The sequence below is a fragment of the Rhinatrema bivittatum genome, chromosome 19 (assembly GCF_901001135.1).
Source record: "Rhinatrema bivittatum chromosome 19, aRhiBiv1.1, whole genome shotgun sequence".
Classification (NCBI taxonomy): domain Eukaryota; kingdom Metazoa; phylum Chordata; class Amphibia; order Gymnophiona; family Rhinatrematidae; genus Rhinatrema; species Rhinatrema bivittatum.
The window spans coordinates 42,354,109-42,366,124 of NC_042633.1; the positions used below are offsets into that span (position 1 = coordinate 42,354,109).

The following is a 12,016-nucleotide window of genomic DNA, read 5'->3' on the forward strand; positions in this document are numbered from 1 at the left end:
GAGGGGCTGTGCTCAGAAAGCGCTATCCCTCGATCCTTACACCGGCCCTAATGTTTCCTGTCCCTTTTCCAGAAGGGGTCAGAGTGAGGTTCCTGCACCTGCTCCTGTGATTCGGTTTCTCTTTCCATGTTTAGCTGCAAAGCTTCTGGCACGAGAAGCCGGATTGCTGATACCTCTTGGTATCGCTTTCCTCCCTGTGTGGGGCTGATCCTCCCCTCCCCGATAGCGAGTTCTGTCAGGTAACAGAGAGCTGCTTGAGCCCAGTTATTCATTCGCTTCAGTTGTTACTGCCGAGTTGTAGCCAGGGAGGGGAAGGCTGCAGGAACCACTGCAGTGTGTGTGTGTGTGTTATGTGCTCAGAATCTGATCACAATCCCCGTTTCTTCCCTTCTTTCCCCCTTCCCCGGCAGTGGAGGAAGGTCCGGTCTTCGCCATGTGTATGGCTGGTGCTGGAGACCAGGCCACGCTGGCTAAGTGGATCTGCGGGCTGCAGGAAACCAACCCCGCCCTGGGCCGCATTCCCGTGGTCTTCCGCTTGGATCCCGGCCCCCACGAACTCCAGGCGGGGACGGAGGCAGAGGAGACGCCCGAAGAAGAGGCTGTTCACAGCCGGGAAATGAAGCTGTGACAGCCCTGCCCCGCTGCCGCTCCGAGATCGTGGCCGTGCTGGACAGGACTTGCAGGGTGGACCTCGCTTTAAAGCGTGGTGTGCCCTCCCTTTCGTTTTCAGACTGAATGGGCAGTACACCATGAACCAAAGTCACTTTTATTGTTATAATAAATGAGGAACCTGACAGCGTGCAAAGCCCCCTGTTTGTGATTCTGGGCAGAGTCGATTTGTCGTGGATCATTATCATCCCTGGCCCGGAGGCAGCAGACGCGGCGCTGCTGGTTTCTGTCTGGGTTTTCTCCCACAGGGCTTTATTTTCAGCCGTTGAGCACCAGTCGGCAGTCGGTGTATCCCTTCGGGCCTGGGTCGTTCCGAAGGGGGGGCCATGGATGCCTGAGGGCGGGCACCCAGGCGAGAAGCTGCCGCCGCTGAAGTAAGAGGCGAGTGCGTCATTGAGGACCGGGTACGTAGGCGAGGCGGCTGCCTGGGGTTCACCCCAGGGCTGTACTGAAGTGCCAGGCGACATCTCGCACACGGAAAACAGATATCGCCTGTACCGCCGTCTTTTTGTTTCTCTGGTTTATGTGTCTAGTGATGCTGTCGTGTGACTGTAAGGTGGAATAAAGTGAAATGCTATTGTTGGGGGCGGAGGGTTGGCCTGGTAATTTCCTCCTCCTGCAGCTCTCAATCCGAATCGGAGCTGGGCTCTTCTGCCCTTTGCCTTCATGGCCAAGTACCCGAGGCGTTTTATCGCCTCTGGGCTTGCCCCAGCGACTACGTGGCCAGGCATCCTCCCTGCAATCACTGACATCCAGAGCTGCTTCTTTCCACATCCCGACTGCCTCTTCCATGCCTTCTCTTATTTCTGTATCCCCCTATCCCCATATATTTTACCCACTTTTTACAGCTGCCAAGGAGAAGGGGAAATCCGAGCATTCACCGGGGCTGGGGATATTGCTCTGTACTGTGTATTGGCTGATGACTGAATTATGATGGATAGAGGCGGTGGGCACTTGCTGTTTTCCTGATGAGTAAGTTTATTGTAATAAAAATCACATCGAAGTGTGTTTAAATCAAAGAGAAGATGGATGTGAACCGCGGGACTTGTGGTTTATAAGTGGCTCCCTCTGAGCACTGAGCCACCCGTGGATCCTGGGAGGCTGTAGTGCTCCGGGTAAAGATATCTTTTAGGAGGTGGGTGGGGAGGCGTTTTTACTCCCTGAAAAGGTCAAATATAAGTTCAAAAAAGAGCTTAGTGTGAAAGCTTCGCTGACCCAAGGGTTGGGAGCCGGGTTAGTAACAGTGAGGCTGTGGGTTCGAAGCCCCACCAGCTCAGTAAGATCATGGATGGTAACATCCTCTCCGCGACAGAGGATGTTACTGATCACAAAGACCAGAAAGGGGTAGTTTTGGTGAAATTTGGGCCATTTTGCCTGATAGAAAGTAGTAAAACCGCCAGTCTGCTGGTGGCACCGCTTCCCTACACTGGCCCCCACCTAGCTTCTGGCTAAGCTAGACTCGAATCCGCACCCTCCTATATTCGAGCAAATCCCTGTAACGGAGCCGTCAGACAGAGCTGCTGAGCCACCAGTCAGCCGGTTACAAACGCTCCCGGGTTTTTACCCCTTATTCTTCTCCTAGCACAGGACTCCAGCCCAAGGACCAGCCCTTCACAGCCGGCTCTGCACTCTCCGGGCAGCCGGGGACAGAGGCTCCGGGGTTTTACCCCTCTCTTGTATTACACCCTCCGGTGATTAACAGATCCTCGCCCGCACTCACAAGAATGAAATGTTCTCTCTTAAAATAAAAGAATCTTTCTAACGCACACAGTGCGCGGTGAAACCTCCTCCCCTATGCAAACAAACATTAAACGTGGACAGATTATGGGTTTCTAGCAGGGGCTGTTAGACCCGGGCTGCGGGGGAGCTTCTGAGCCATCTCTCACCGGCACAGACCGTCCAGCACTGCCCTGGGAAAGGAAGCCCCCAGGACAGATTTAGCCTTCCCCGTGTGCGATATTTACCGCTCACCCTCTCTCTTTCTTACTCACATCGCATCCCTCGGTCATTCATTCGTTCATTTAACCGATATCTGGTTCCATGCGAACCCCTCTGTCACAATCAGACCGTGAACACGGAGCAGTGAGAGCAGGCTGGCGGGAAGAGCCGCTTAAACCCCGGGGACCTTTGCACGGTTTGCAGGACTTGCAAGCTTAAAGCCTGGGGAGGGGGAGGCCGTAAAGGGCCGCTCATGCCTGGGCCAGAACCCGCGCTTCCCCCCAGCCTTAGCCCCCATTGCTCCTTCCGTGCTAAGCGGCTTTTCCCGGCAGGGCGGACGCTGCCCGCTCTCGGAGCGCACGGCCGAGCTCTCGGTCACCGACCGGAAGCTACAGCTCCGCCATGGTTGTGAGGGCGAGACAGGCAGGGTCGGAGCCTAATCACAGGAGAGAGTTCTGCTGCAGCCCCGCCCCTTCCTGCTGCTGCGATTGGACGGCAGGGGGAGGAGGCGGGGCACAGCACAGCCCGGTCCCGGCCGTTCCTTCGCAGCGAGCAGGAGCTTCAGAGACCCCCAGAGACGGATCCAGGCCCAGGGGAGAAGGTGGGAAGAGGCGCGGGCAGAAGTTGGAGAGGAAGCGGGGAGGAAGGCACCGGGGGACGTGTGCGATGCTGCTGTGTGGGGATCGCTCCCTTATGCAGAGCCCTTCAGCAGCTCATAAAGACTCTGAGGAGCTCTGCTTTCCTCTGGGAATCTAACGTTTTGCTGTTTAATGCGGCGATCGAGGAGGCTCCTGCACAGGTCAAGCAGTTCATGTCTCAGGTTCTTAAGGCTGCGAAATGCTCGGTTCCGGCCGAATGGAAGAAGATCGCCGGTCCGGCAATGTCGCGGGCCTGCAGCCGTCCGGATGAGATGCACAGGGGATGGAGCAGGTCAGGGCAAAGCGGAGAAACGGGCTGGATCCTTTACAACTATAGGGAAGCCCTAGGAAAAGGGGAAATCCGAGTATTGTCCGGGGCGGGGGAATAACAGAAGGGCGGGGGATATTGTTCTGTACTTTGTATCTGCTGATGACTAAATTATGATGGATAGAGGCGGTGGGCACTTGCTGTTTTCCTGATAAAAAAAAATAAAGTTTATTGTAATAAAATCACATCGAAGTGTGTTTAAATCAAACAAAAGCTGAACGTGAACCGGGGGACTTGTGATTTATAAGTGGCTTCCTCTGAGCACTGAGCCACCCGTGGATCATGGAAGGCTGTAGTGCTCCGGGTAAAGATATCTTTTAGGAGGCGGTTGGGGAGGCGTTTTTACTCCCTGAAAGGATCAAATATAAGTTCCGAAAAAAGCTTAGTGTGAAAACCTCGCTGCCCCAAGGGTTGGGAGCCGGGTTAGTAACATTGAGGCTGTGGGTTCGAACCCCCACCAGCTCAGTAACACCGTGGATTGTAGCGTCCTCTCCAGGACAGAGGATGTTACTGATCACAAGGACCAGAAAGGGGTAGTTTTGCTGAAATTTGGGCCATTTTGCCTGGTAGAAAGTAGTAAAACCCCTAGTCTGCTGGTGGCTCTTTCTTGTTATTAATTAAGGCTCTTTCTCATTAGAGGTATTCACCGGAATATGCTTGGATCACAGGTCTAAATGACCCCCCTCCTCCCCATCCACCCGCACCACTCACCTACACTGGCCCCCCACCTAGCTGCTGAGCCACCAGTCAGCCGGTTACAGACTGTAACCCGGGTTTTTACCCCTTATTCTTCTCCTAGCACAGGACTCCAGCCTAAGGACCAGCCCTTCACAGCCGGCTCTGCACTCTCCGGGCAGCCGGGGACAGAGGCTCCGGGGTTTTACCCCTCTTTCCACGACTCTTGTATTACACCCTCCGGTGATTAACAGATCCTCGCCCGCAATCACAAGAATGAAATGTTCTCTCTTAAAACAAAAGAATCTTTCTAACGCACACAGTGCGCGGTGAAACCTCCTCCCCTATGCAAACAAACATTAAACGTGCAGAGAGTATGGATTTCTAGCACCCAGGGGAGCTTCTGAGCCATCTCTTGCCAGCACTGCCCTGGGAAAGGAAGCCCCCAGGACAGATTTAGCCTTCCCCGTGTGCGATATTTACCGCTCACCCTCTCTCTTTCTTACTCACATCGCATCCCTCGGTCATTCATTCATTCATTTAACCGATTTCTGGTTCCATGCGAACCCCTCTGTCACAATCAGACCGTGAACACGGAGCAGTGAGAGCAGGCTGGCGGGAAGAGCCGCTTAAACCCCGGGGACCTTTGCACGGTTTGCAGGACTTGCAAGCTTAAAGCCTGGGGAGGGGGAGGCCGTAAAGCGCCGCTCATGCCTGAGCCAGAACCCGCGCTTCCCCCCAGCCTTAGCCCCCATTGCTCCTTACGTGCTAAGCGGCTTTTCCCGGCAGGGCGGACGCTGCCCGCTCTCGGAGCGCACGGCCGGGCTCTCGGTCACCGACCGGAAGCTACAGCTCCACCATGTTTGTGAGGGCGAGACAGGCAGGGTGGGAGCCTATCACAGGAGAGCCCTGCTGCAGCCCCGCCCCTTCCTGCTGCTGCGAATGGACGGCAGGGGGAGGAGGCGGGGCACAGCCCGGTCCCAGCCGTTCCTTCGCAGCGAGCAGGAGCTTCAGAGACCCCCAGAAACGGATCCAGGCCCGGGGGAGAAGGTAGGGAGAGGCGCGGGCAGAGGGGACGTGGAGGGAGGGACCGGGGCCCAGGATCTCACCCTCTGTCCGGCCGCGAGCTGTAAAGAGCCCTACAGAGAGAGATCGCGGCCCAGGGGAGAAGGTGGGGAGAGGCGCGGGTAGAGGGGACCGGGAGGGACCGGTCTGATTGTGACAGAGGGGTTTGCATGGAACCAGAAATCGGTTAAATAAACAAATCAATGACCGAGGGATGCGATGTAAGAGAGAAAGGGTGCGCGGTAAATATCGCACAGGAGGAAGCCAAAATCTGTCCTGGGGGCTTCCTTTCCCAGGGCAGTGCTGGACGGTCTGTGCCGGCAAAAGATTGCTCAGTAGCCCCTGCTAGAAACCCATAATCTATTCACTTTTAATGTTTGCTTACATAGGTGAGGACCGGCTGTGAAGGGCTGGTCCTTAGGCTGGAGTCCTGTGCTAGGAGAAGAATAAGGGGTAAAAACCCGGGTTACAGTCTGTAACCGGCTGACTGGTGGCTCAGCAGCTAGGTGGGGGCCAGTGTAGGTGAGTGGTGCGGGTGGATGGGGAGGAGGGGGTCAGTTAGACCTGTGTTCCAAGCATATTCCGGTGAATACCTCTAATGAGAAAGAGCCTTAATTAATAACAAGAAAGAGCCACCAGCAGACTGGGGGTTTTACTACTTTCTACCAGGCAAAATGGCCCAAATTTCAGCAAAACTACCCCTTTTTGGTCCTTGTGATCAGTAACATCCTCTGTCGCGGAGAAGATGTTACAATCCATGGTGGGGTTTCGAACCCACAACCTCAATGTTACTAACCCGGTTCCCAACCCTTGGGTCAGCGAGGCTTTCACACCAATCACTTTTCGGAACTTATATTTGACCTTTTCAAGGAACAGCAACGCCGCCCCCAACCACCTCCTAAAAGATATCTTTACCAGGAGCACTGCAGTCTGTAACCGGCTGACTGGTGGCTCAGCAGCTCTGTCCGATGGCTCCGTTACAGGGATTCGCTCGAATATAGGAGGGCGCGGGTTCGAGTCCAGCTTAGCCAGAAGCTAGGTGGGGGCCGGTGTAGGGAAGTGGTGTGGATGGGGCTTTTACTACTTTCTACCAGGCCAAAAATGGCCCAAATTTCACCAAAACTACCCCTTTCTGGTCCTTGTGATCAGTAACATCCTCTGTCGCAGAGATGATGTTATACTACTGAGCTGATGGGGGCTTCGAACCCACAGCCTCACTGTTACTAACCCAGCTCCCAACCCTTGGGTCAGCGAGGCTTTCACACCAATCACTTTTCGGAACTTATATTTGACCTTTTCAAGGAACAGCAACGCCGCCCCCAACCACCTCCTAAAAGATATCTTTACCAAGAGCACCACACCCTCCCGACATCCAGCGGTGGTTCAGAACTCAGAGGGCACCACTTATAAACCACAGGTCTCACGGTTCACATTCAGCCTCTGTTTTATACACTTCGATGTGATTTTTATTACAATAATTTTTTTTTTAATCAGGAAAACAGCAAGTGCACAACGCCTGTATCCATCGTAATTCAATCAGCACCAATCAACAGCCAATACAAAGTACAGAACAATATCCCCAGCCCTTCTGTTATTCCCCCGCCCCGGACAATACTCGGATTTCCACGTCTCCTAGGGCTTCCCTATAGTTGTAAAGGATCCAGCCCGTTCCTCCGTATCGCCCTGACCTGCTCCATCCCCTGTGCATCTCACCCGGACGGCTGCAGGCGCGCGACAATACTGGAGCGGCGATCTTCTTCCATTCGGACGGAACCGAGCATCTCGCAGCCTTAAGAACCTGAGACATGAACTGCTTGACCTGTGCAGGAGCCTCCTCGATCGCCGCATTAAACAGCAAAACGTTAGATTCCCATAGGAAAGCAGAGCTCCTCAGAGTCTTTATGAGCTGCTGAAGGGCTCTGCATAAGGGAGCGATCCCCACACAGCAGCATCGCACACGTCCCCCGGTGCCTTCCTCCCCCCACCTTCTCCCCTGGGCCGCGATCTCTCTCTGTGTAGGGCTCTTTGCAGCTCGCGGCCGGACAGAGGGTGAGATCCTGGGCCCCGGTCCCTCCCTCCACGTCCCCTCTGCCCGCGCCTCTCCCTACCTTCTCCCCTGGGCCTGGATCCGTCTCTGGGGCTCTCTGAAGCTCCTGCTCGCTGCGAAGGAACGGCTGGGACCCGGCTGTGCTGTGCCCCGCCTCCTCCCCCTGCCGTCCATTCGCAGCAGCAGGAAGGGGCGGGGCTGCAGCAGAGCTCCCCTGTGATTAGGCTCCGACCCTGCCTGTCTCGCCCTCACAACCATGGCGGAGCTGTAGCTTCCGGTCGGTGACCGAGAGCTCGGCCGTGCGCTCCGAGAGCGGGCAGCGGCCGCCCTGCCGGGAAAAGCCGCTTAGCACGGAAGGAGCAATGAGGGCTAAGGCTGGGGGGAAGCGCGGGTTCTGGCCCAGGCATGAGCGGCGCTTTACGGCCTCCCCCTCCCCAGGCTTTAAGCTTGCAAGTCCTGCAAACCGTGCAAAGGTCCCCGGGGTTTAAGCGGCTCTTCCCGCCAGCCTGCTCTCACTGCTCCGTGTTCACGGTCTGATTGTGACAGAGGGGTTCGCATGGAACCAGAAATCGGTTAAATAAACAAATGAATGACCGAGAGATGCGATGTGTGTGAGAGAATGAGCGGTAAATATCGCACACGGGGAAGGCTAAATCTGTCCTGGGGGCTTCCTTTCCCAGGGCAGTGCTGGACGGTCTGTGCCGGTGAGAGATGGCTCAGAATCTCCCCCGCAGCCCGGGTCTAACAGCCCCTGCTAGAAACCCATAATCTGTCCACGTTTAATGTTTGCTTACATAGGTGAGGACCGGCTGTGAAGGGCTGGTCCTTAGGCTGGAGTCCTGTGCTAGGAGAAGAATAAGCGGTAAAAACCCGGGTTACAGTCTGTAAGCGGCTGACTGGTGGCTCAGCAGCTAGGTGGGGGCCAGTGTAGATGAGTGGAGCGGGTAGATGGGGAGGAGGGGGGTCAGTTAGACCTGTGATCCAAGCATATTCCGGTGAATACCTCTAATGAGAAAGAGCCTTAATTAATAACAAGAAAGAGCCACCAGCAGCTGGGGCTTTTACTACTTTCTACCAGGCAAAATGGCCCAAATTTCACCAAAACTACCCCTTGCTGGTCCTTGTGATCAGTAACATCCTCTGTCTGAATTATGATGGAGAGAGGTGTTGTGCACTTGCTGTTTTCCTGATAACTAACTTTATTGTAATAAAATCACATCGAAGTGTGTTTAAATCAAAGAGAAGATGGATGTGAACCGCGGGACTTGTGGTTTATAAGTGGCTCCCTCTGAGACCTGAGCCTCTCGTGGATCCTGTAGTGCTCCGGGTAAAGATATCTTTTAAGAGGTGCTTGGGGAGGCGTTTTTACTCCCTGAAAAGGTCAAATATAAGTTCCGAAAAGAGCTTAGTGTGAAAGCCTCGCTGGCCCAAGGGTTGGGAGCCGGGTTAGTAACAGTGAGGCTGTGGGTTCGAAGCCTCACCAGCTCAGTAACACCGTGGATTGAAAGATCCTCTCCGAGACGGAGAAACTCAGGAAGACCGTGGATTGTAACAGCCTCTCCGCGACGGAGATACCCAGTAAGACGGTGGATTGAAACATCCTCTCCAGGACGGAGAAACTCAGGAAGACCGTGAATGAGAAATCAGAGGGGGCTTTTACTACTTTCTACTAGGAAAAATGGCCCAAATTTCACCAAAACTAACCCTTTCTAGTCCTTGTGATTACTCTGTTGCAATCCACCGTCTTACTGCGTGCGTATCTCCGTCCCGGAGAGGATGTTACAATCCACCGTCTTCCTCAGTTTCTCCGTCCCGGAGAGGTTGTTACAATCCACCGTCTTCCTCAGTTTCTCCGTCGCCGAGAGGATCTTTGAATCCACGGTCTTACTGGGTATCTCCTTCGCCGGTCTTACTCGGTATCTCCGTCGCGGAGAGGCTGTTACAATCCACGGTCTTACTGAGCTGGTGGGGGTTCGAACCCACAGCCTCACTGTTACTAACCCGGCACCCAACCCTTGGGCCAGCGAGGCTTTCACACTAAGCTCTTTTCGGAACTTATATTTGACCTTTTCAAGGAGTAAAAACGCCTCCTCAACCACCTCCTAAAAGATATCTTTACCAGGAGCACTACAGGATCCACGAGAGGCTCAGGTCTCCGAGGGAGCCACTTATAAACCACAAGTCCCGCGGTTCACATCCATCTTCTCTTTGATTTAAACACACTTCGATGTGATTTTATTACAATAAAGTTAGTTATCAGGAAAACAGCAAGTGCACAACACCTCTATCCATCATAATTCAGTCATCAGCCAATACACAGTACAGAGCAATATCCCCAGCCCTTCTGTTATTCCCCCTCCCCGGAGAATGCTCGGATTTCCCCTTCTCCTAGGGCTTCCCTATAGTTGTAAAGGATCCAGCCCGTTTCTCCGTATCGCCCTGACCTGCTCCATCCCCTGTGCATCTCATCCGGACGGCTGCAGGCGCGCGACAATACTGGACCGGCGATCTTCTTCCATTCGGACGGAACCGAGCATCTCGCAGCCTTAAGAACCTGAGACATGAACTGCTTGACCTGTGCAGGAGCCTCCTCGATCGCCGCATTAAACAGCAAAACGTTAGATTCCCATAGGAAAGCAGAGCTCCTCAGAGTCTTTATGAGCTGCTGAAGGGCTCTGCATAAGGGAGCGATCCCCACACAGCAGCATCGCACACGTCCCCCGGTGCCTTCCTCCCCGCGCCTCTCCCCTGGGCCTGGATCCGTCTCTCTGAAGCTCCTGCTCGCTGCGAAGGAACGGCCGGGACCGGGCTGTGCTGTGCCCCGCCTCCTCCCCCTGCCGTCCATTCGCAGCAGCAGGAAGGGGCGGGGCTGCAGCAGAGCTCTCTCCTGTGATTAGGCTCCGACCCTGCCTGTCTCGCCCTCACAACCATGGCGGAGCTGTAGCTTCCGGTCGGTGACCGAGAGCGGGCAGCTGCCGCCCTGCGGGAAAAGCCGCTTAGCACGGAAGGAGCAATGGGGGCTAAGGCTGGGGGGAAGCGCGGGTTCTGGCCCAGGCATGAGCGGCGCTTTATGGTCTGCCCCTCCCCAGGCTTTAAGCTTGCAAGTCCTGCAAACCGTGCAAAGGTCCCCGGGGTTTAAGCGGCTCTTCCCGCCAGCCTGCTCTCACTGCTCCGTGTTCACGGTCTGATTGTGACAGAGGAGTTCGCATGGAACCAGAAATCGGTTAAATGAACGAATGAATGACCGAGGGATGCGATGTGTGTGAGAGAGGGTGAGCGGTAAATATCGCACACGGGGAAGGCTAAATCTGTCCTGGGGGCTTCCTTTCCCATGGCAGTGCTGGACGGTCTGTGCCGGCAAGAGATGGCTCAGAAGCTGCCCCGCAGCCCGGGTCTAACAGCCCCTGCTAGAAACCTGTAATCTCTGCACGTTTAATGTTTGTTTGCATAGGGGAGGAGGTTTCAGCGCGCACTGTGTGCGTTAGAAAGATTCTTTTATTTTAAGAGAGAACATTTCATTCTTGTGATTGCGGGCGAGGAGCTGTTAATCACCGGAGGGTGTAATACAAGAGTCGTGGAAAGAGGGGTAAAACCCCGGAGCCTCTGTCCTCGGCTGCCTGGAGAGTGCAGAGTCTGCTGTGAAGGGCTGGTCCTTTGGCTGGAGTCCTGTGCTAGGAGAAGAATAAGCGGTAAAAACCCGGGTTACAGTCTGTAACCGGCTGACTGGTGGCTCAGCAGCTAGGTGGGGGCCAGTGTAGGGAAGTGGTGCGGGTGGATGGGGAGGAGGGGGTCAGTTAGAACTGTGTTCCTAGCATATTCCGGTGAATACTTCTAATGAGAAAGAGCCTTAATTAATAACAAGAAAGAGCCACCAGCAGCGGGGGCTTTTACTACTTTCTACCAGGCAAAATGGCCCAAATTTCACCAAAACTACCCCTTTCTGGTCCTTGTGATCAGTAACATCCTCTGTCGCGGAGAGGATGTTATAATCCACGGTCTTACTGAGCTGGTGGGGCTTCGAACCCACAGTCTCACTGTTACTAACCCGGCTCCCAACCTTTGGGTCAGCGAGGCTTTCACACTAAGTTTTTTTCGGAACTTATATTTGACCTTTTCAGGGAATAAAAACGCCTCCCCACCCACCTCCTAAAAGATAAGAGGTAAAAACCCGGAAGAGTCTGTACTCAGCTGACTGGTGGCTCAGCAGCTCTGTCCGATGGCTCCGTTACAGGGATTTACTCGAATATAGGAGGGCGCGGGTTCGAGTCTAGCTTAGCCAGAAGCTAGGTGGGGGCCAGTGTAGGTAAGTGGTGCGGGTGGATGGGGCGGAGGGGGGTCAGTTAGACCTGTGTTCCAAGCATATTCCGGTGAATACCTCTAATGAGAAAGAGCCTTAATTAATAACAAGAAAGAGCCACCAGCAGACTGGGGGTTTTACTACTTTTTACTAGGAAAAATAGCCTAAATTTTACCAAAACTACCCCTTTCTGACCAGAGAGGATGCTACAACCCATGGTATTACGGAGCTGGTGGGGCTTCCAACTGAGCTGGTGCAGCATCCTCTCCGCCATAGAGGCTCAGTAACATCCTCTGTCGCGGAGAGGATGCTACAACCCACGGTGTTTCGGAGCTGGTGGGGCTTCGAACCCACAACCT

The 12,016-nt window shown here is 54.5% G+C and overlaps 1 protein-coding gene across 4 annotated transcripts in view; it reads left to right on the forward strand.

Annotated features, from left to right (window-relative positions):
- Window positions 1-1,620, forward strand: part of ECSIT (ECSIT signalling integrator) — a 51,131-nt gene extending 49,511 nt beyond the window's left edge. For all 4 annotated transcript variants that reach the window (XM_029585121.1, XM_029585124.1, XM_029585122.1 and 1 more), the window contains one exon: window positions 411-1,620. In XM_029585121.1, coding sequence (XP_029440981.1) covers window positions 411-628 — 218 coding nt within the window. In that variant the 3' untranslated portion in view covers window positions 629-1,620. The remainder of the gene's footprint in view (window positions 1-410) is intronic.
- The last annotated feature ends 10,396 nt before the right edge of the window (window positions 1,621-12,016 follow it).